This window comes from Ammodytes marinus (assembly GCF_949987685.1).
Source record: "Ammodytes marinus genome assembly, chromosome: 8".
Lineage (NCBI taxonomy): Eukaryota > Metazoa > Chordata > Actinopteri > Uranoscopiformes > Ammodytidae > Ammodytes > Ammodytes marinus.
In genome coordinates, this window is record NC_137212.1 from 15,135,346 (window position 1) to 15,159,214 (window position 23,869).

The 23,869-nt window shown below is 39.4% G+C and overlaps 1 protein-coding gene across 1 annotated transcript; it reads left to right on the forward strand.

Annotated features, from left to right (window-relative positions):
- Positions 1–831: 831 nt before the first annotated feature.
- cth (cystathionase (cystathionine gamma-lyase)) lies at positions 832–10,498 on the forward strand. Its single transcript, XM_080033032.1, has 12 exons — positions 832–1,074; positions 1,901–1,982; positions 2,174–2,269; positions 2,443–2,552; positions 2,725–2,859; positions 2,991–3,048; positions 3,734–3,811; positions 4,156–4,308; positions 4,837–4,958; positions 5,387–5,439; positions 5,789–5,927; positions 9,327–10,498. Exons 1-12 carry the CDS (start codon positions 889–891, stop codon positions 9,342–9,344), a joined length of 1,230 nt encoding a protein of 409 aa, XP_079889158.1. The 5' UTR covers positions 832–888; the 3' UTR covers positions 9,345–10,498.
- The last annotated feature ends 13,371 nt before the right edge of the window (positions 10,499–23,869 follow it).

Consider the following 23,869-nt stretch of genomic DNA (forward strand, 5'->3'; position numbering starts at 1 on the left):
TAGGCCTATATCAGTTAGTCAGTAAAGAGCACTTCCTCCCCCTATGGCTCAAGAATGGAAACGCAGCTAAAACTTCTCTGTTGTATGAAGCCTACTGTACCACGTGGGAGAAACAAAGAAGCATAGAAATCAAAGCATCGTTTTTTAACTAGGGTTAGTTAAGAAATACTCTGGGAATTGTTTAGGTATTTAGTTGGCCCAGTGTTGGCCTACTTTTGGTCCATATTAGATAGGCTACTTCGATTGGATTTCGATTTTACAGTGGACTTCATTAATAACAGTGGTATGATTGAGTTCACGACCTTTCTGAAACTCAGATTATACTTTTGTCAATTTCAACTAACTTGCTGAAGTATTTATTTATTTTATTTATCCTTTATTTAACCAGGTTAGTCTCATTGAGATTAAAATCTCTTTTTCAAGAGAGACCTGGCCAAGATGGACAGCAGAACACAGTTACACATAAAACACAATACAAAATACAAGTTCAATATTAAATACAGTTGTACAACATAAAAATAAGATTCTTAACTAAAAACATTCACAATTTCCGATGGAGTCCAACTTCAAACTAGTTCAAACATGCAATGAACAAGAGTCAACTCTTATGACAAACTCTATTACTCAAACTACAGGAAACGTTACATCACAATCCTGGAGAGTAGTACACGCACAAAGAACGCAAATAAGCCGGCTCACGTGGCATGGACGCCCCTTCAGAACCACCAATCCGCACCGCCCTCTGCTTGTTAGTGAGCGCTGATTGGCTCGCGGGGACAAGTGCTGTCAACGTCTACGTTCAATGCCTTTCCCCTTCACCATATATATCGATAATGCATACTCATTCTCAGTTCACTTAGTGTCACACACTTGAGGAAGTGCATCACCATGGAGCAGACTCAAAAACAAAGCGAGCAGAGCGACCTGTACGCCGGCTTCAGACCTGCTTACAAATCCTTCGCCACTGAGGCGATTCATGTCGGCCAGGAGCCGGAGCAGTGGAAATCCATGGCTGTAGTTCCACCGATATCTCTGTCTACCACGTTCAAGCAGACTGGACCAGGAAACCATGCCGTAAGTAGTTTCGTAAGCCTTGGTTATTTAAGGCGGAGGGGTGATGAATGGTCCTACGGTATGCACGTGCGTGAGGCAGGTCTTTTTTTCTCGTCACGCGCGGGGACTCGGGTGGGCTACCAATCAACATTCAGTTGTTGTTGGTCTTTAAAAAAAGAAAGATAAGGCAACTAGCCTGCCTTTCTTAAGAATAATATAATTACACGTTATTTAAATAGACACAATACATGCTGAGTCACTGTGACATTATATAGGCCTAGTAGGCCTATTTTACTGTTTTAAATTTTCAAATGCGGAGATTCAAACTAAACAAAACAGTAACATTAGAGTTAGCATCATCAGAGATCAAATTCCGTTTAGGTTTCACCAGATCATTTAACCCAGCAAAGGCTATGTCTAGTTTTAACGTAATGTGTGATATACTGTGTTAAGCCTTTATACTGTACTCAATTGTACTCTATGATGAACTACCTTTTACAAGTGCTAAATACAAGGATAGGATTTCTACATTCATTTAAACTAGAACATATTTTTAGTTTTCTCACACCATGTAACAGTGACTATTGAGCAGTATTTTCTAACCATTCCCTATTGGTTTAAAACCCGACAGCAATATCTCTATAAAAACAATAGGTTGTCATCCTTACCTTACAAGTCTTGTCCACACACCAATTTTAACCCAACTGGTAAAACCAGTCTGCCCTCCAACCTCCTTCCATCAAATGACTCATTCCTCTTTTTGTTTGAACACTGTGTTATTACAGCTGTTGATAATTGTGCAACTGAAGTGTCTTAAAATAACCATATTTTTCCTTTTTTTCTTTAGGGGTATGAATACAGCCGGAGTGGAAACCCTACAAGAAACTGTCTTGAGAAGGCTGTGGCTGCTTTGGACGGAGCAAAGCATTGTAAGTAAGAATTAATACAGCAAGGCATGTTTCACTGAGAAAGGAAGTATTTAGCAACTCTGTATTTAATGAGACAGATCATCAATCGTAATGGTTTGTGGATTGTGTGCAAAGTCCAGCCTCGGTAACCTCTGTCATGAAAAAGGATTTCCGGTCACTGGTCCTTTTTTGTGCTTTTGTCCTCCCTGCAGGCATTGCTGTTGCATCGGGGCTGGCAGCCACGGTGACCATCACTCACATGCTGAAGAGCGGTGACAGCATCGTGTGCATGGATGACGTTTACGGAGGTGAGACTCCCCATTGTAACCTGGCTGATGTAACGCTATTCTTATGTGTACTACACATTGACAGTTGGTCTGAAAGTGGAAGCATATTGTGAGTTGGTTTCGAACCTTTAGTGGCATGTGTTGTTTTTTTTTGTGGAAACGTTGACTTAGTTTCACTCTCTCAATTTGGCTAGGCACCAACCGCTACTTCCAAAGAATTGCTACTGAACTTGGTCTGCAGGTGTCTTTTGCTGACTGTACAGAACCAGAGAAGCTGAAGGCTGCTCTGAAGCCCAGCACTAAAGTAAGGCAAAGGATATTCGGATAAGAATCATGTGCTCTCTGTGTATTTCCAACAGGTTTCTATCATTGTGGGTACATTCTAGACAAAGAACATTACATCGCAAAAGTTGCTGCTTCATGTCTGGTTTTAATAGAGTGTTGAGTAATATGACATTGTCTTTTACTTGGTGCAGATGGTGTGGATCGAGACACCCACCAACCCCACTATGAAGGTAGTTGACATCAGAGTCTGTTCCGATTTGGTCCATGCACACAACAAAGACATTGTGGTGGTCGTGGACAACACCTTCATGTCCGCCTATTTCCAGGTGAGAGTGAAGGATGTGCACTTTCACACCCTTTTGAGTTTTCAATCGTCAGTCTAATGGTTTCCTGCAATAAATTCCAGTTCAGGTGGCGAAAAAAAAGTCACTGATTAACTTGTGTGTTTGTCTCTTAGCGCCCCCTGGCTTTGGGAGCTGATGTGTGCATGTATTCAGCCACCAAATACATGAACGGTAAGTTATGCACATTTTCAAATGCCCTTAAACATTTTTATAATCTGAATAATTTTAAAAAATGCATCACAGTGTTGTGGCTACTGTTGGGTGGAAAAAAGGGTACAGTTTTGGTTAGGAGTCATTTTCCAGGGACTTCCGGGTTACAGAGCATGGGGTAGGCACGATCGCTCTATAGCTCCCACAAAATATTTCAGACCTAACTGATTAAACCCTATTCTCGTCGATTTTTTTTGTGCTTGTGTTGCCGGTAACACTGATACTGTTTTGGAGAAATGCCTAGAAGCAAGAAAAACGCAAAAAGGAGTCATTTTCCAGTAAGCAGCTTAACAGGTTTTAAGACACAAAAATGTTTGGGCTGGATCTTCCCCCAAGCTTTCCCCAAACAGTAAGTTTGCAAGGAAATATGGTCACTTTATGTGTGGGCAATTGGGCAAAGCTAAAACATGTTCATCTTCTGCAATCTACTCATAACTTACATTGTGGTGGTCTCTTAAAATATAACAAAAGACTCCTCAAAATATACATATATTTTTTTGTTTAATATTTTTATTAACAATATGGCATAATGGACATGAAGAAATTGAACTTTTTGACCCCCCCCCCCAAATGATTTTGATCCAAAACATATAATTTTGGCTTAATTAAATATCAACCTCTCTAAATTGCTGTCCATATCTGACAGGTCACAGTGATGTGGTAATGGGTCTGGTCTCGACGAACCGGGATGACCTGGATGAGCGACTGAAGTTTCTGCAAAACGGTGGGTAGAACGATTGAATTCACCACCCTTGTGCCTTGACATACTTCACAAGATATACTGTAGAGTGGGCAACTGCTAAATGTCTTGATACTGGGATGTATGGTTGAAAGCAATTATCTAAGAGGCAAAGATTTTGTCGGGTGACTGGTTGTACCCGTAATATACTGTATGTATTATGTAGAAAGGGAACAGTCATTCGTATACACCAGATGTGTTGGACGGGTTAACTCAACCTGACCGGCTTTCACTCATTTAACTACCAAAACATGTTCCTTTCAGAAGCTTTTCAAGAGAACAAACGTGTTTATGCCTTTTCTTGTTTGCCTCACCCTGTTTTGTTTCAGCACTGGGCAGTGTACCGTCTCCCTTCGACTGCTTCCTGTGCAACCGAGGACTGAAGACGCTTCACCTGCGGATGGAGCGACACTTCAAGAACGCCATGGCTTTAGCCAAGTTTCTAGAAGCCGATCCCAGGGTGGAGCGTGTGATCTTCCCAGGTGATCTCTCTCTTTCTCTCTGCGGTGTCGCAATAAAAGCACGACTAAATTATATAACCCTCCATTAATCATTAATCAATGTGTCATAACAGCACATTGTTGAGACATGTTGTGTGTATTCTCCACTTTTTAGCACTAGCCAACATCTGAGGATAATAATTTCATGATGTTTAGAAAAAGTGACAAAAATATGAAGTGAAAATGTGGACAGAGTTGTTTAATTTGAGTAATTTTAAGTTCCTATTGCCTAAGAGATTTAACTTTATATATATATATATATACACACACACACACACACACACACACACACACACACACACACACACACACAACACACTTTGTTCATTTGCATTGCTTGCTTGCTGTTAATTTAAAATACTCAAGTACGGACTTCACTTCAATGTGTGCAATGCAGTTGACATATCGCCAATGGAAGGGTGTACCTCCGCTTGTTCATGCCATCAGTGAAGTACAAACATCCTATAATCACCATCTAACTATGTTTACACTTTCCCTCTCTGGGTGTAGGCCTGCCCTCTCACCCCCAGTACGAAGTGATGAAGAAACAATGTACCGGCTGTCCGGGGATGATCACCTTCTACATCAAGGGGAAACTGGAGCATGCTAGCGCCTTCCTCAGTAACCTCAAAGTAATTTGCCATATAAAATTGGGTCGGTTTTCTGTTTTCCAAATGGGTCGTGTTTTCAGACGGAAGGGACATTATTCAACAAGACTAGATCAGAGTCCCAGACTGACGGGACAGTTGAATGAAAAAAAAAAAAAAAAAAAGTAATAATAACACTACTACCATACTACAACCAAGAGAGTGCTTCAGCAAAGCACTAAAGTCCTACTTGCTGGCATTTCCTGGTGAGGGCTTTTTGCTTTTTTAACCATTATTTGAAATGCTTTACTCAAGAAGACCCGGATGTATTTTTGCTTTTATAGATCAGAGCTCTGTAATGATTCCTGCTGTTATGTATGATTCTACACCATATTTTTGTTTCTTACCATATTTTGTATGAGTTTATTTTTCAGGCCCTTCACGTTATTATATCTGTTTTCTTCTTATTTCAGTTGTTTGCGATAGCTGAGAGTCTCGGGGGTTATGAAAGTTTAGCAGAACATCCGTAAGTATCCCTGCAGATGTGTAGTCCAAACAGTTATTACACATACATTACCTTATTACAGTGTAGATTTTTGGTATCCAACGGCACTAAAAACTAATTTAGACTGAAGTTTAATGTGATTTAATAACTGTAATCAAAGATGTGATGTAAAAAAGAAATGGCACCACAAGGGGGCAGCAAAGATCAAGAAAAAAATATCAGGCTCGATTTGAATTGAGTCACTTCATTTCCAATAGGAAGCCTATCAATCTGCTCTAATCTCCCTTTAACAGTTGGATGTTCTTTTCTCTATGTGGCTCATACATACTGATACCATCTTATGGCAATGTCCTCTTATCATATATTTTAGGGCAATTATGACTCATGCCTCTGTGCCTGAAAAAGAGAGGATTGTCCTGGGCATCAGTGACACTCTAATCCGACTGTCTGTGGGGCTGGAGGATGAGAGCGACATCATTGAAGATGTGGAGCAAGCGCTGGCTGCTGCTGTAAGTGACACCCAACACCGGGGGACGGGGGGGTACCAGATCCTCCAAACAAAGATGGTTCCTTGTGTCGAAAAACCGACTTAAAATGGCCGACTCAAAATGATTTAAAGTGTGACATCAGGCCTATATTTTTATACATTATCTAGGCTCTGAATCTTGTGAGTGTGACGGGTGCACACCCCGTCATTTCTTTGTTTGTGGTCATGGGACTGCATTTTAACATGGACAAGTCTCTGTTCCCAAACATGTATTGGCAGGGCTGTACGCTTATTTTTTAAAGTGGTAGCACTGGTGCTAGCAAGCAAAAAAAATCAGTAGCACAAAAATAAATTTGGTAGCACACAAAGTAGGATCGAAAACTTGCATAACCTTAACCCTTGCATTTCGCTCTAATTACCTTTGAGCATGTCATCTTGGTCTCATTTGAGATTCTCAATTACTATTATTTCCTAGTGTGTGCAGTAATAATTGTAGAAAAATTAATAGGGGTGCACTGATTGCAATTTAGACAAAATAATCTAACCTGCCAATTGCAATTTGGCAGGCTGTCGCACTAGTTAGGGTTGCCACCTTGGATTTAGGAAAAAAAGGGACACTTGAATGTGTGGGGCGGAGGGCTCGGCCATTATTAGGCTACCAGTTCAGACTGACCAGTGTAATGACCTATAATAACCATACACACCTACAGTGCTTTTTACAGTATAGGCTAAATAGGGAGACTGAGGTGGGTGGGGACCCTGGACCTTGTAGGGGGGCCCCGGAAGAAAAAAATGCAACCTTTTAAAGTAAAATTCATCAATCTGGTGCACTTTGAGAATAATATTGCATGCAACCATGCCCAGGGGCCCAAGGGCTCGGGGGGGGGGGGGGGGGGGGCCTAAGCCAGAAATACTGATAGTAACTTTAAATGTTGCATTGTCAAAGAGCTCAGTCACTCATGTCAATAACAGGGTCCAACAAGGAATAGCCTAAATATAAGGAAATAAATCATCATGGCCCCAACTAGGTGACAAATAGAAAAGCAAGTGCAAAACAAAAGCATTATTAGCTCTGTCTAAGGGGCTTCATGAGGGACAGCTAAGCCCCCCACACACAAACAGGAATAAGCTTGCTATGTGTAAATTCTATACTGTTCATGAAAAGTAGCTTTCCACCCTGTATATGTTGCAATGGGCCCCTCCATCATATAACATGAGTCTGCAGACCAATCTACTGTACTGTTTTCACAGTTGCAGAGTAAAGAGTGCCTGTTTAAGAAAAATAATGTTCCTTCTGCAGCTCAGGATTTGATTAAAATGTTCCTCTGCTCTGATGCATTTAACTTTAAAACGGTACAAAGAGTCTGGGCCCATTATCTCATAATCCGTCTATGAACCAACTGGTTTCCACAATCTTTTTTATTTTCGCGGGCAGCATGCACAAGCATTATTTATTAAAAAAAAAAAAAAAAAAAAAAAAAAAGTGTGGGGCCCCACACAGGGTCTTGAAACGGGCCCCGAGATCGTTAAGACCGCCCCTGCCCGCCCGCCTCTCCGATGCAATAGCGGGCGCAACAAACTCCTCGGCCCGTGTGAGACGGCCTTAACTACTGAACGAAGGAAGGAAATCAAATGAGGTTTTGGCATTTTCCCCAAAAAACGGGTCACAGCTGGTGAAAAAAAGAGAACAATTCTGGGAAAAACGGGACGGGTGGCAACACTAGCACGAGTGCGATTGGAGTTGTATTCATCATCGCACGTGATCAATTTCAGTAGCAAATGCGATCAAAACTGTCGCACTGTACAGCCCTGATTGGTGTTTTTTTTTTCTTATTTAAACTATTTATTTTTCAATCAAGTTGCAAAAACACGTAGACAGCAACATTAACGGACCGACAAGCCAAAAATAAAAATAAAAACTTAATCAAGAACAACACAGGGGTTGACACTACTCCACACTGAAAACCTTCAATACCCTTTCTTTACTCCCCGTTTTCCTTTCTCAGTCCATATAAAAGCCTAAACCATCCCTTTTCTTATATGCAGTCCATTTTTCCCCAATGGTGTTCACAGATCTCGGCTTTAGTCCTCAGGCAGTAGGTCAGTTTTTCCATGGAATATATCTCTTCTACAATGTCCATGCTTAGGCCCTGCATTCTCTGTACTTCACCCAGCTCACTTTCCTCCTCTCGACATTATGCTTTGAATTCTTTGAAGGAGATCCAGAAGCCACACGTGTGGCACTCTAATGATTAATCATAGGATTAATGCACCACCTGCCTCTGTGTACTTTACAAATGCAAGGTTATGCCTTATCTCTAGAGTGGTGTGGAATGTCCTGTGGACTCACAACCTGCAACCTTGTGTGTTTTATTTAAAAATAAATACAAGTGCATTCAAGTTTCCAGGGGATATATTTTTAGGAATTTTGTTAAAGGTCGGAATTTGAGAAGAAGTGTCAACTACCTCCTTGGGAATGTTTCAGAAGAGCTAGACCAGAACACTTACAGGATTGAGTTTTCGGTACGCTGTGGCAGCGTGTTGTGCAGTATGCACTTTGCAGAGGGATGTGGCGTATTCACCCATCACATAAACCCCCTCCCATGATCCCACACAATGCACTGTGAGGTGTCTGTATCAGCTGCAGTCCATTTGGAATATTTCTCCATTTGCACGTGGTCAGCAAATTTCTGGCACTATATTCTTTATATCTTAAACATGCTTGCATTTGATTTGTTAGCAGCATGTGTTTTCTCAGTACATTTCTCAGTACAAAAAAAAAAAAACACTCATTCAAACTTTCTGAACTGGCCTCTACTGTCCTGGTTTTAGATTATTTGCCACTGATTGCTATCAGAAGGGAATTGTGAGCTTCCCCAGAACCCCTTTTTGTTTTGCCACCTCATGCAGCCATATCCTGAATGGCATCCTGCACCTCCTCCACCTCAGGGTTCAGAAATTAAATGGAGACGAATATCTCTAATGACTGTCTGTGGGCCTGGGGGGAAAGGCACTACTGATGGGTGACGCGTCTCATTGGATGGGGCTGCAGGTCAGATTAGGGCAGGCGGTTAAATTTCCACTCAAGTGTCCCGGTTTAAGGAGTTTAGCTTTGAATAACAAACTCTGCTGTTGCTTAATAATTTTTGGAACTCCCACCGATGGGGTTGGTGCCTTTTTTTTTTTCTTTTTTTTTTTTTAATGTCGCTGCTGGGCATGCAGTGTTTCAGTGACCTATTTTTCTATGAGGGGACCCTTTTTTGTTAATCTGCTTTTAAAATTGCCATCCAGAGCAATCATTTTGGCATCCTGCCCCTCAGCTCATCATTAAGAGTCAACCAGCTGCTTACTGGATGTATGCACTGTACCGATTTATTCATTTCATTGCTCAATCTTTCTTTTCCCTGTTGTCTTTCAATAGCATCCAAAGAAAAATTGAATCGTCGTCAGAGCGTCCTCAATGGTGACACCTGAGATTCAGCGCACAGACAGTTTGACCTATCAGGGAACAACTTTTTAGAACAAATACAGATGTTACACTCTGTGAATAATCAACACAATTGTTACATGATAATCTTTTTTATGCTTATTTTACTAGAACACAAGTTGTATCTTATTTATCTTATAATAGTTCTGCTTTGTTTTTATGATTGTATACATTTCCTTTTAATTTTGTTGGCTTGGTCCTATTCTGTCAAGAGAGATAACAATAGTACAAGTTTCTGCAGGAAAAAACAGCAGAACACAGGATGTTTCTGTATGACCTTGCTATAAAAAAACCTGTCTATTCCCAGTTTTAATGCACAGAACAGTGTCTATATGGAATGTTATATATCATCGTCATTAGTTCATAGGCATCTGTAATCTGTATGAGTAACTTCCTGATTCTAACTGGCTAGTATTCTCTGTATAAGACTTAGATGCGTATTAATACATTTTAATCAGTCAGACTAACCAGACCCACACAGGCAAAAAGCTAATGCTGCCACCTACTGTCCAAAAGTCAGAAATATTTTTCTCTTCTTTCTCTTCAAAGATTTGAGAAGCTGTTCAGAATTTTTTTTTAATCATTTAATGAAGAACAAACAATATAACAGAATAATATATATTTAGAAATGATGAATACAATTGTTTGTATTCGGTGGCAGCAGCAGAATGAAAACTGGATATCGTCTTTTGTTTGACTATAACTTGATATTATTGAAGTGTATGCCTGAGGAGAGGAATCGCATCCCTCAAGCTTGAGACTAACTAAAGTACGATTGCCCTAATAAATTGTTTGGTTCACGCGTGCCTCATTTGAAGCAAAATTTCCCAGTAATTACAATGTTAAAGGTTTTTAATAGCGTCAATTGAAGGCTATTGCAGTAGGCCAGAGTACTGCGTAATGATCAACCTTTACTGTACATTCAGTGTTTGAAATCAAGTCAAAGCATTGAGTGAAAGGTTTCACTAAGGCACTTCCCTCCTGCTTTCCCCAATGGTAGTCACACATCTCCTCCAATGTGCAAGTGTACGCTTGATTTGGAACGGGCCACTCAAGATCAGTCATTTATGTAACCGACAAACCCATTAAAATCCGTTTGCATTGTACATCTCTATCGCTTATTTCCTTTTCGACCATCCTGCTTGTACTAACGCAAGCGGTAACTGTGAGTTGAGCATCAGTAAGCGTAACAAGTCGATACGCCACATCCAATTTAGACTGGGTGTTAGGCGGAACACCTTTTAACCTGAGGGGTCAAATGAGCTAGCTGACACCCTAATGAATCAAACCGTCAATAACATTTCTACTATGAGACTGAAGTTGTGAATTCTCTGTAGGCCGGTTATTTTTTTACTTGCAGCCTACCACCTCCCAAATCTCGGCCAAATGCTGATGTAATCATATTATTAACCACAAAGAAGTATTTATGAAGACTGGCTCAGATTATATGGAAGTGTTGGTCTAAATGGAAACAGGATTTAGGGAGGCATTGACTTGTGTGGTGGGATCATGTTCCTGTCTGTGTGTGGTTCAACTCTCCGAAACCTCATCATCATTATGTGCATGTTTTCAGTGTTTCTGTGAGCTCCCTTAAGTCAGCCAGGCCCTTTTATTTTTATTTTTAGAACACATCCCCATCTGATGACTTCAACAGGGATACAATTATCTGACCACCCAACTAAGTGGAGGAATGAGGGGTTATGATGTGTTTATTGGGGTTTTTGGCGTTTATTTGACAAATATGTCTTATCAAATACCATTCACTTCTACATAATAAGGGCTATCACCAGTTAAAACAACAAAACGTCTTCAACATAAACAAAGGGGCTGTTGTAAGTCTTATTGTGTCTCTTCGAGCTGTTGAATCACACTTGAAAGGAAACCACCCACACTGAAGACATTCAGTACTTCATCACATCTTAAGTCCTAGATTTCATGTACGCACATCTGTAGATAAGACATTTTGGGCTCATAGGGGGGAAACCTGCGTCACTGACTGCGATGCCAAAAATGGCAGCAAGAAGCAGCAGCTTGATGAATTGATTTCGGTTCCCAGAAATCCTGTGAAGTGACATCAACCGCAAACAACAGATCCATGTTTGTCAGCTCTGTGAGGACTACAATATATTACCAAAGTACACCAAAGAGATGGAAGAAGTGAAATATATGCAACCGTGGGAAGTCCAGAGCTCCCTTGATGTTATTTAGGAGACAGTTCACTTCAAACCTGACACCATAGTTTAAATGAACAACGTGTTGTGGTTTTAGGTAAGGGTTATATGCCTGACTTTTTGTAGTCTGGGAGGAGGCTTGTGATAACCAGGATAAGTGGTTTGGAGACGCAATGAAGTCACTAATGTTCTTTTTACACATCAATTTTTTGTACTGATTGAAAAAGCAATGGTACATTGTGATAAGTTGGCTCAAGAGGTGCTAGAAGATGGACTTAGCTGCCTTTGGGCTAACTGTTTTCCTTATTTGTGCTAAGCTAGCTGACTGCTGGCTCCAGCTTTATACCATAGTGATATCCATTTCATATACCTCTGCCCAAAGCAATCACTCAAATTGATGATGGGATTGGGTTGTTGTTGTCTGTTCCAGCTTCACTTTTTAATTTCAGAAATTAAAGATGGAAGGCTTTTTTCCTTATATTGTAAGGGTTGCCCCCTACACAACAATGACGTACTACCTCTTTATCACTCTTTTCTATTTAAACAAAATAAACATTAACTGATACTTGTCATAGCTTTAAGTCTAAAAATAATCCAAACGATAGTCATTTAGTGGTTAAATGATTAATTAAAATCAACCCAAATTTTGTTAAAGGGATTTTGTGTGTGTGTTTAACAGCATTTGAACGGCTGTATTACAGTGTGTACTTAGAACCTGCTTGAAATACAGTTAGTTAAAAGCTGTTGCTTATATTTGACTAACTAAACATGAGCTTCACTTTTCAACAAAGTGTAGTCTAGTCTACAATTCCATGCAAACTGGAAAAACTACAGTATGTCTGCTGATGAAGATCATTTAATTCCATCAAAAGCTCCAAAACAGCTTCTAAAAGGAAAGTGTGGAGAGATTGTTTTCTCTAATATAGTCAAGGCTTGACTCTTCTCTAGGACTATATGCCCAACCAGAGAAATATAACAAATTCTAGGGAATTGATGGATTGGTGAAGTAAATGCGTCCGATCAAACATTGGGAGTAGACCGTTCTGTCTGATCAGATAATTAATTATTTTTGAACCCATTAACTCTGTAGGCCTATACCACATAAACCAGTGTGTCTGCATGGAGGAGAGGCCCGAGTAAACAGCAGCAGTAGGTTGTGTGTGTACTGGGTTTTATAGTATAATTTAATTACTGCGGGTAAACAAGAAGGTAAATAAACCTGATTTGTAGTTGATTCGAGCCCCATCTGTGTCATGGACCACCAGTAATGAGTCAAAATATGTTGAATGGAGCATATTGTCCTGTTAGTGTAATTAATGCATAACTCTTTAAAATGTAAACACACAGAAGATTAAAAAAGACACACCAATGAACCAAACAAATAATGACTCCAGTTTAGCTGACCTTCAGAGTATTACACTTCATGTACAGTGTCATGTTATATAGCTCTGCTGTAAGTATAATGGATGTCCACATTGATGTTAATTTTTATAGCATGCTTGTCAAGCTTGGTCCGTTATAAATTGTCCTGCAGCCCTGCATATCAGCCTTGCCAGCTCTCACACTGATACTCTGAACACAAAGTTTAACCACACACTTGACATGCTTTCTATTTTGGGACAGTGTAATTGGACAGGAAATGGCAATCATTTTCACTGATTACTCTTCAGTAGCTTAAAGATGTAGGCTATTATAATTTTAGTAGAGTGTGACTCAGCTCTTTATTTCTTTTTAAAATAATAACATAAGTGAAGGTCAGTACATTTTACTGAGGATATATCTATTTTTAGCTGGGAAAACAATCAAGAGGCCTCCCTGAAGTGTCTTCACAGGAAACGATAATTACACATCTAACAGGGTTCAATCCTCATTCTTTTAACCTCTATGTTGAAATGGGAAAGAACATAATAAGCTAGAACTAGAAAGAGTAGCAATCTTAAGTCTTGGTAAGTGGTCAGTTAAGCATTGGCCCATTTATATTCACAACTGACCCCAACCGAGTTCAACGTTCTGAAAAGACCAAAACAGATTTCTTGAAATTTGTAATGTTTCTCCGTAACATGGCACAGTGCATCAGCAGATGTCTGCTGCCATTTAATATATTGACGTAAATGCAAGAAGGGAAAAAACATTCAAGCCCCTGCAATGACAGAAGTCATAATCAAATGTACTAACTCTGCAAATTGCTGGAATAAATGTTATAATGGAAAAGTTTAAAAAACAAAACAGAAAAAACATTAGCTTTCACTAACATTACAGCATATCTTCAAGAGGAAATTGTTGTTGTGACTACTGAAAAAAAGGAATAGTTTTACCGAACCTATACTATCAATATTGCAGGTAGAGCACCGTTTTGTTCATATGACAACCAGCCTTTCATTTTCTGCATATTGCTTACAGCAGTTACTGATCAGATCACAACCATGCTGCGATGCAATTCTTTTACAGTCGCACTGAAGGGACAAACTTAACTGCCCTATGCCTTTTCATACATAGTGGGTGTCCGCTTTAAATGCACCTGTTGGAAGACAAAGTACTATAGAATAACAAAAATAAAAAAACACCTCATCATTATGGAAAGACTTGAGGCAGCAGTTCTGGATGATGTCATATTTAGTAACAACTGGTTCTTCTCCTTGAAGGCCACTTTAGCTTCTGTATATCCTCCAATAGGGAGGGGTTAGGAAAGAAGTGTCACAATCTAGTTTCTCACCACTAAATACTCTGATATTACACACTGCACCTTTACACATCAACATATCATGTATCATTATTATTCAGTGCATGGTGTCGCTGTCATAGAGGCATTGGCAGCTCACTGTGTCACAAACAGGTCTATGTAGGTTCTTTACTTTACGCTTAAATCTGTACCAGCACACATGCATGTAAATAGATCAAGCAGAAAAATGTTTCTCAATATTACCCGGCCGCGGTCTGCTAAAATGTAATGGATTTCAGAGACCAAGGTCCATCAGATTAGAAGGTAGAATAAAGTAACTCCTAAGTAAGCAAACAGTGAGTGTTAACATAGAGTAAATGGATGTGTTCTGCAGGTTGAGCCAGAGGGAATATTTTCCTCGCTCCTGACCCTGTCGAGGCGAGGTATCGAATCGATTATTTACACTCGGAGGAGGTGTGTTGTTTTGTTGCGAGGAAAGCATATTCTTAACCCCCTCAATCTGGATTTTCTTTCTCAACCTTTAATGTTTAATTTGTTTTCCCAGAAGTCTTCGCCTTTTCTATTGGAAATTCATCATCCCCCTTGGGTCCTCATAGTTGGGTGGTGTAACCCCTTGGCCATTCAAATTGTCAAGATTCACTGGAAACAAAACAGCATATGACCAGATACTTAGTCAACTAAAACTAACATTGAGACTAATGTATTGTTTGGCCAGAGATGACAGCACTGAGTGTTTGTCAAAAGGGATGGTTTGCAATCATGGGCGATGTACTGTTTTGTTTGTTATAGCAAGTCAAACTATGATATGAAGACCATGTATAAAGCCCATTCAATATATTCAATATACCATAATTAAATAAGACAGATGCACTTTCGAGATCCATATTCGGAATTATCTCTGTGTACATTTCACACGATTTATGAAAAAGCTGATAAGAAAGCTCCATCACAGATGTAGTTCAATTCCTTTGAGTAAAAGCACTGTACCTCCACATCACTGGCTCAGGGTTAGGGTTAACCCTCGGTTAACAGCAGAAGGTTGAGGCTGTAATGGGCTTCTCAGGTGAGAATGACTGGAAGTGTGAGCAGATGAATCAATGTGTGATATAAAAAAAGGCCTCTTACTGTGCTAAAATGCCATGCACTTACTGTCTGTGTTCATTCAAGAATCTTCAACCTTTCGGCACTTGTTTGAGGTGGAATGAGGAAATGAGTATTGGACCTTCTGATTGTACCACTCTGGTACATCGCTTTAGTCCAAAGCATCTGTCAAATGTAAGTGTGTTTTGGTTGAAAGGGAACCTTTGAAGTTGAGATTATTTTGTCATACTTAGACTACTGTACTTGCTTATGGTGCTCTTTGCGTTCTTTGTGATACATGAAACTTCTGATATCTGTATATCAGCTGTATATTCTGGAGAAAAAGAATTTTTCTTAAAGTTAAACTTTTTTTTAAAGTAATTTTACTTGCCATCTGTAAAAAAAATTAAAATAAATGTCATGTGTGGGTCAATGCAGTGATAATCAAGCTCCCCCTCACAGAATTGAGAATTCAATTTATTTTACAATTATGAATCCTTGAAATAAAGAAAAACACTCTCTGGTTTCAGTTTCTCATGTGGAGGATCTGTTTTTTTCTGGGTGTGTTATGAACAGCTGTTGCTGTGACAACAAAAAAAAGTAGTATTTTGGGGGATGGGTTTGTTCTTCAACTGAATTTGGGGAATTTCACTCAACATTAATGTTTATTTAGATAAACCTTTAAAACATTTTTTTAGATATTAAAAGAGGTATTAGTTTCTTTAATGTCTCTGGTGCACACAGTTACTTCAGAGACAATCTTTTTGGTGATGGTGTTTTGAAAACAGAATAAGGATCCTGATGCTGAGCGTCAATGCACAAAATCTGTGACAGGAACATGAGCCACAATAACTTTTCCCCTAACAATTTTGAGAACAAAATGACAACCCAGAAGATGTTATAGGGGAGAGTGGCCTAAGTTGTGCAACTTTTCACTCAAAGTGACTTTAAAGTAAGGCCTTGGCAGTAAAGTCTCCAACTCAAATATGTACATATATTTCAGGGTGTTGTGGATCCCTGGCAATAAAAACTTTGGATCTGGAATAAACTGTTGAAGAAATATAGCTTTCGGAAAAAAAGTTGTCTTGATGCACAACTTGCCCCCGGTGTGGTGTAAGTTGTGCGGTTGGAGAGAATACCATGGGGTGAATTGTGCCATTGCTATATATCTCATAAACTGTAATGCAAGACAAATCCATTAGACAATTACTTATTTAAGGTTTATTTAAAGTAAATAAAGTAAATAGTTGACAAAGATTGAAGGACAATTTTCTTAAACAAGGCCTAGCAGATCTAATGGTTTTACCTGCAAAGCTCACAATGACAAAGTCACCATCATCATCTTTCTGGCCATCTGAACTCTCATCAGTGGTGTCGTTAAGTGGAATTGAGATGTCACTCTCTTCTGAGCTACTGTAGACAATCACTTTCTTTTGGTGACCAGCGTATACAGCCATGCCACTGGCACAACTCTCAGAAATTTACTTTGCACTAGTTGCTCCGTGCTTGTGGAACCAACTGCCACATGACAAATGTGATTCCCCTACATTTCTGCCTTTAAATCAAGGCTCAAAACCCATATGTACACCCTGGTGTTTCCTCCCCATTAACTATCTTATCTCTGCACTACTATCTGTGTTTATGTGGATGTATGGGCTTTACGTCTTTTATTTTGGTTATTGTTATTTTACCTTCATTGTTTACCTACTGAATGCACTATGTACAGCACTTTGGACAGTGCAAACTGTCATAAATGTGCTTTTATAAATACATTTTACTTACTTACTTATAACTCACCCAGGCCCTTTGGCACAAATCACCCCATCCCCAGAATTTTGGATAATAAGCATGATGCAGCAGTTTAGGGCTGACATCGTGCTAACTGTATAGACTCAAAATGTAGCATACCAAAGCACTAAAACATGTGTCAAATGTTTTCAAACTTGTCTATAATTGTTCAGACACAATAATCAAAAAACCTTGATCATGGAAATTTTACTTTGAAAGGCAAAACACAGTTTTTTGAGCTTAAATGTGCTTATAAACAAGGGGTGGAACAACTTCCAAAATGCACAATTTAGGCCACTCTCCCCTATGTATAATTTCCGAGGAGGAACAAAATCCCAAAGGCCTTGATGTTTGGAAGAGTGTGGAACATAAGCACATTGATGGATTACCTCCTGAGGCAAGCCCATCACAACAACATCTGCATATAAAGCTAGCAGGGGATGCTATCTGTGTGTGTGTGTGTGTGTGTGTGTGTGTGTGTGTGTGTGTTACCTGCTGTTTACCTTCTGCAATTAATCATGGTCCCTGGTGCTTTCTGCTTTATCGTTGATCAAATCCGTGTAAGATGATTGATGCGATAAAACTGGTAAATTCAGGCAGGTTGAGCTATAGTATGTCCAGCAAGGAATGTTATTACAACACTTGATCACAAAATAATCTAATTTGTGATACAAAAACCATCAACATTTGATGATATCTAACAGTGTCCAACAGGCATTTTTCATTAGATCATTGTTCAGACATACAGGCAATTTTGTACAATGTGAAGGAAACTGTGGTTATATTTGCAGTATAATAATAATAATAATAATAATGGATTGGATTTATATAGCGCTTTATTTCTATGTGACTCAAAGCGCTTTATATACATTTGTATACATTTGCTCATACATTATGTGCAGTGAAATTACAGGTTTAGTGAGACAAAGATTAACGGTATAGGATCACTGAAAAACAAAAATTGTTTACCCAGTTCTAAAAATGCACTTCAATTGGTAACCCCGAGTATTATCATCTTGTAACTAGTCAAGTTAACATATTACATCAACACAATTGCTTTGAAATAGATTGTAAAAACTTATAAACCAACCTACCTGAATCTTGTTACAAATTGAAGTAAGTATATCCAACAGTTCTCAGAAATAGGACAGAAAATGCGCATTTAAATTTAAATTATTAAATGATTTAAAAGTCAAATACAAATTATATATGTTACAGGCTATAAGAGTTAAATACTGTAATGGATATTTGGCCCTGCTGTGTATTTTTTTTCATTTGAAAAAAATAAGTTCTAAAGCAAACCACTTGGAAATCCTATGATATTAAAATATCCCTCTGTGTAGAATTAAATTGTAGTTTGCATTTGCAGATAGATTTGTAGATTAAAGCTGGGGTATATGATTTGGGAGAAAATAGCAGTTGGGATAGAGATTTGAATCCAAATACCTCAACTGCTCCACTTGTGTTCTCTCTGGTCCCTCCCTGACATACCTGCTGTAGCTCCTCCCTCCAAACGACAGTTATGCGCGTTCAATTTCTTTTCAACTAGTGTCTTTCCCGGTCTTTCCTCGCATCCTTGCTGTCTTAGCGGTGTAAGCAGTTGTTGTTAAACGGGAAATAGGACATTTAGGGGCCGTTGATAGTAGACATTGCTGTTTGTTGGCTGCCGTAGTGCCAAACTGTCAGACTGCTAGGGTCGTGAACGCTCACGCAACTGACGCAACAACGGCAGTCCCAACAGCCAATAAGAACGGAGAATCGGAGCCTCGCTCTGATTGGTCAAAGTGTACATGAGTGGTGGCAATTTTTTGGGGGCAGAGGCAGGGGAGAGCAAAGTGATGAGTAGATATTCTCAGACCACTTCATCTACATATAGCTGAATTGCTAATATGACATTTTTGCCAAATATTACAGTGAAAAAGTTACCCACCCCAGCTTTAACTGAGAAGTTTGAGCAGTGATAGGGTGTCAGTCAGTGAGTAACTTTAAACCAAGATAATTATTCAGCAGTGTGTTAACATAGTGAACAATGACTGTAGCAATATTATTTCAATATTTATGTGGACACAGAGAAGACTATAGCTATGGCTGCTAAACGGGGTGTAAATAGCCTAAACAAATAGACCCCCTTACCAGTCTACGTCACACAGCGTCACTCCCCGCTCTACTGCGCATGTCCGTTGCAGAAAGAGACAAGAGCAACACGAGCCACAATCATGTCTTGTTGTGCTGTTGAATGCACAAACCGTTTATTTTTAGTTTGAATGGTGATAAAGCTAGTAAATGCCCAAATGCACCGCTGTATAATTACATAAATGAGTTGTGAAATGTTTACAATAAGGACAGTGACCGGAGACGAGGCTATAGCAATGAAAAGCAATGGAGGCTTATTTACAATGACCCACGTTATACATCTCCGTCCTCTTCCCTTGTGTTTGACTCTATGGTTTGACTAGGCAGTAGGCCCTATTGAGTAGGGGTTTGCACGTGTACACGTGTAGCCGGTAAGTAGCTAAATCATACCATTTAGGAAAAATCAATAAACGAAAACCGAGTGGGGTCGACATGTGCTAGCCTACTGTAGGCTACTAAAGCAGATAACACAACACATTATTGTGTTTGGTTATAATATTTATTCATTTAACTATTTAACTGCTCCACCATAAGTTTCACTTTCCTTTTCATCTTCGTCTCAAACAGCTGGTCTGATAAGCTCCTGAGCCCAACGGCCTCGAAAGCAGGAGTCAGTCTAAAAACAGATGATCATGGCTAGTTATGATCACTTTTAAATCAAAAAGCTAAATTATGAAATAAAGGCATCTCTGCCTCTCTCTGTCTATCTGTCTGCCGGTCTTTACTGTCACTCTCCAACAGCAGTCCGGCCACTGAAGTGGTCGGGGCCATTTCTTCTCATCATTTATCTACTCAACTGCCGGCAACGCGTATGGGTCATTAAGACGTATCTCGTTCAATAGTGTTAAAGGGGTAGTTCAGGATTTTAGACATAGGGCCTTATTCCCAAGTTAGCCTTGGTGTTCTTTATCAGTGGAGACAGTTTTCAACACATTTAATTCAGTCCTTCTAGTTGCAGAGTGCGCTCGTGCTAAGCTAGCGCACGGCATCGGGGGGATATCTAGCCTGCTACTAAAACAGTCTTACCCACTCCATAGTACACCCGAGGCCAATCAATTATAACGCCAGACTATCGATGTAAATGTCTGTGTTGATAGAATAATTTTAGAAATAAAACCAACCTCGCATATTGCATTTTGAGGGACTTTATTCCTTGTAGGCTGCGGCAGCGGCGGACTAATACCTAGGTTACAGGCTCTATAATAGTTTGTTTACCTGCTGCTGCCCGTACCTGTACGAGCCGGAATACACTGATGAAGAATTGAGAGGGATGCTCAAAGGGCAGAAAGAGAAAGAGCGTCTGTAGAGACAGCCCCCGCTGGAGCTGCAGCAGAGAACCGGGACAGAATGACGGTAGACTGGTGGCAGTGCAGTTTCAGTTTCTGTCCCACGCTGCTCTGTTTACTTTCTGCTGTAGTGATTCGGTTACACAGCAAAGTAAAAGTCCGCTGCTGCTAAGAAAGTAGTCCCTCAAAATGCCATAATTCATGCGATGCGAGGTTGGTTTTATTTCTAAAATTATTCTATCAACACAGACATTTACATCGATAGTCTGGCGTTATAATTGATTGGCCTCGGGTGTACTGTGGAGTGGGTAAGACTGTTTTAGTAGCAGGCTGGTATCCCCCCGATGCCGTGCGCTAGCTTAGCACGAGCGCACTCTGCAACTAGAAGGACTGAATTAAATGTGTTGAAAACGGTCTCCACTGATAAAGAACACCAAGGCTAATTTGGGAATAAGGCCCTATGTCTAAAATCCTGAACTACCCCTTTAATGTTTCCGCATAACCAATGTTATCACTCGCTGATAAACTGTTTTTAGTAAGCTGACAACATCGCTATTTAGCACCATGGACGTATAAAGAAACACCGCAACTGCAATATAACCAAACGGGTAACCATGGCAACCAGCCAAACAATTTTTCTTTCTGCAACTATGCAGCGCGCGCATCCGCCGTGTTGATAAACAGATAAGGGGTCTATATTACATCCTTAGATCGATAGATACACATCAAAGTCTTTGGGGACATTCAATAGTCACCTTATGTCTAAATTGTCACGGCAACCAAACTAAAGATGGTCCCCTTGAAACCTTCAACTGAGCAGACGTATTTAATGCTTTTGTCAGCAAAATGTTCATCCCTTTGTTACACTGTAAGAAATGTCTCTGTAAAAAAACATTAATCAACTGGCAGCAGGGTTGCCATTTTCTTACTGTTAAATTAACATTATATGACTGTCAATAAAATTGACAGGATTATGCTGTTAATGAAGAAAACTGTATGAACCTGTTTTTTCAGTAAAAACAGTAATCAACTGGCAGCAGGGTTGCCATTTTCTTACTGTTAAATTAACATTATTTGACTGTCACTACAATTGACAGGATTATACTGTTAATGAAAAAAGGGATGAACCTGGACTATATGTTTGTTATGTTGTTTGCACCGTGAGCGAAGGGGATGTTATATTTAATTGGGCAGATGTGTTTCATTCCATATGTAAATTTACTATGTCCCCTATTTGTTCAAATGCTAAACACAGAGAGCAGCTTCTGTTTGTTACTTCAAGACACTTTTTACAATATATCAAGTTCAATGGAATGATTAATTTCTATTGTAAATTGTCTCCTGAGTTGAACTAGGGATCTTGTTTAAGATTTCCACAAACCGTTTGTTATAACCAAAAATAACAGTTAGTTCACACAGAAATGTTTTATTTAAACAAAATGCATAGTGAGGTAATGGAATGCAACATCCCTTTTACTGAGGGTGCAAATAGCAACATAACAAACGTTTAGTCCAGTGCAAGTCATTGTGGGAAAGGGGGCGTCTCTACAATACACTTTGTTGTGCTTACTTGATTTATCTAAGGCAATCCGTTTCCTTCATTCTACTGAGTAAACACAACTCTTCAGTTAAGTAAGACTAACTTGGTTTAATTACGTTAACTGCAATTTCCATTTCCAAGTAGATATAACTCAACTTTAAGTAAACTTAACCAGAGGATATACAGTAAACAACACTTATTAGTTAAGATGTGGATGGATGATTAATGAAGAAAACTGTATAAGCTTCACATGTGCAGGCAGCTCATGTCAAGTTGTCCCTTCTAAGTTTGATGGTAAATTAACAGGAAAGTTCAGTATTTTTGAAAAACATTACTGTTCCGTAAAATAACAGCAAAGGACTGTAATTTAACAGACTGCCTTTTATTTTAACAGTTAAATGCTGTTTTTATAAATAACAGGTAAATGCTGTTGAAATCCTGACAAATATGCCAAATAGCATTGAAGCCGTTTGCCTTACTGAGACACTTGATATTGATTTGTTCCACTCATATGCTGCATCCTTATACACTTTGTCACACATTATTTTGACCGGACTGCAACTAACTTGTATTCCATGCCGCTGGATAGTGCAGAATATTTTCCGGCCTTTACTCAGAAAAATGGCGTTGGTAGTGGGTTGATGAAAGAAGACGCAGTTTGAGGCAGATGAGGAGGTCTTCAGGAACAATTCTTTTATTTACAACAAAACTCATCCTGCAGTCAAAACGAAGCCAATAAAAAGTTAAAGTGTTTGTAGCCAAAAAACTAATAGAGGTACATGCATAAAACCAAAAGCTATGAAAAGTTCCTGTATACTAAAATACTTAACTTTTCCAGCATTGTGGCTGGTTTTAACCTGTCAATCTAAGTGATCTGATTGGTTCTTTAGGACAGTACACCCTGCTCCTCCTAACACCTAATTGATGTACCCTGACTAGCTCCACCCTAATGAGTCAGAGGTTGTCCTCCGGCCCCTAGAGGACATCTGAGTTTAATCATCACCTGGAGGCGATATGTCACGTTGGCCAAGAAGTCTGATTCAGCAACTTTTAAGACAATGCTGATGATGATGATGATGATGATGGCCAGGGTCAATAAAATAGCTGTTAGACCTACACTAAAGTGTCCCAAATAGCCCCTAGGCCTTCACCAAACTGTCTTGAATTGCCCCTACCAAGGACCATCTGAAGCCTTCCTTTGTATGCCATTTGAATGATCTACATATCAGCCTTGAGAGTTTCTTCACTCAAGCAGCTAACATTCCTGACTTTGCACTCTGCATTTGAGACTAACTCTAATGTCTTGTCTTCCTGATTCATCAGTATACCTTAATATAAAATGTATAGTAACATAATACACTATAGTAATCTTAGAATGTGTCATAACAAAATACACTACAATAGCTTTTGCTTGATATGTGTGCGCTACTACATCAGTCTGTTCTTTTTGCCTGCTCAAGCAGATTCTCAGCTCACAGGACAGTTATTGACCGAATTTCTGCCTCAAAGATGACTTTTAAAATGTAAAATCTTCAGGCAGAGCAAAATTATACATTGGCATTCAAGGTTCAAAGTGAAAAGCCCAGGTCTAAAAGCATAGTTTTTTTTTGACATTTCACTGGTTAACGTATTCTTTTGGTAACAACCCTGTACAGTCTTATGGAAATATTATTTTGAAGTATAAGCACAAGGTATTGCAGCAGACAGTAAATCATTGATAACTATATGGTAAAGGAGTGTATGTTTTCCTGTATCATCTTGGTGACATCTGAGTTACATTTTGGAGCGAGGTTTATCAC

Coding starts and splice junctions, on each gene's coding strand:
- cth (XM_080033032.1), top strand. CDS start 889: ATGGAGCAGACTCAAAAACAAAGCGAGCAGAGCGACCTGTACGCCGGC. Junction 1,075..1,900: donor CTGGACCAGGAAACCATGCC/GTAAGTAGTTTC, acceptor TTTTTTCTTTAG/GGGTATGAATACAGCCGGAG. Junction 4,309..4,836: donor GGAGCGTGTGATCTTCCCAG/GTGATCTCTCTC, acceptor CTCTGGGTGTAG/GCCTGCCCTCTCACCCCCAG.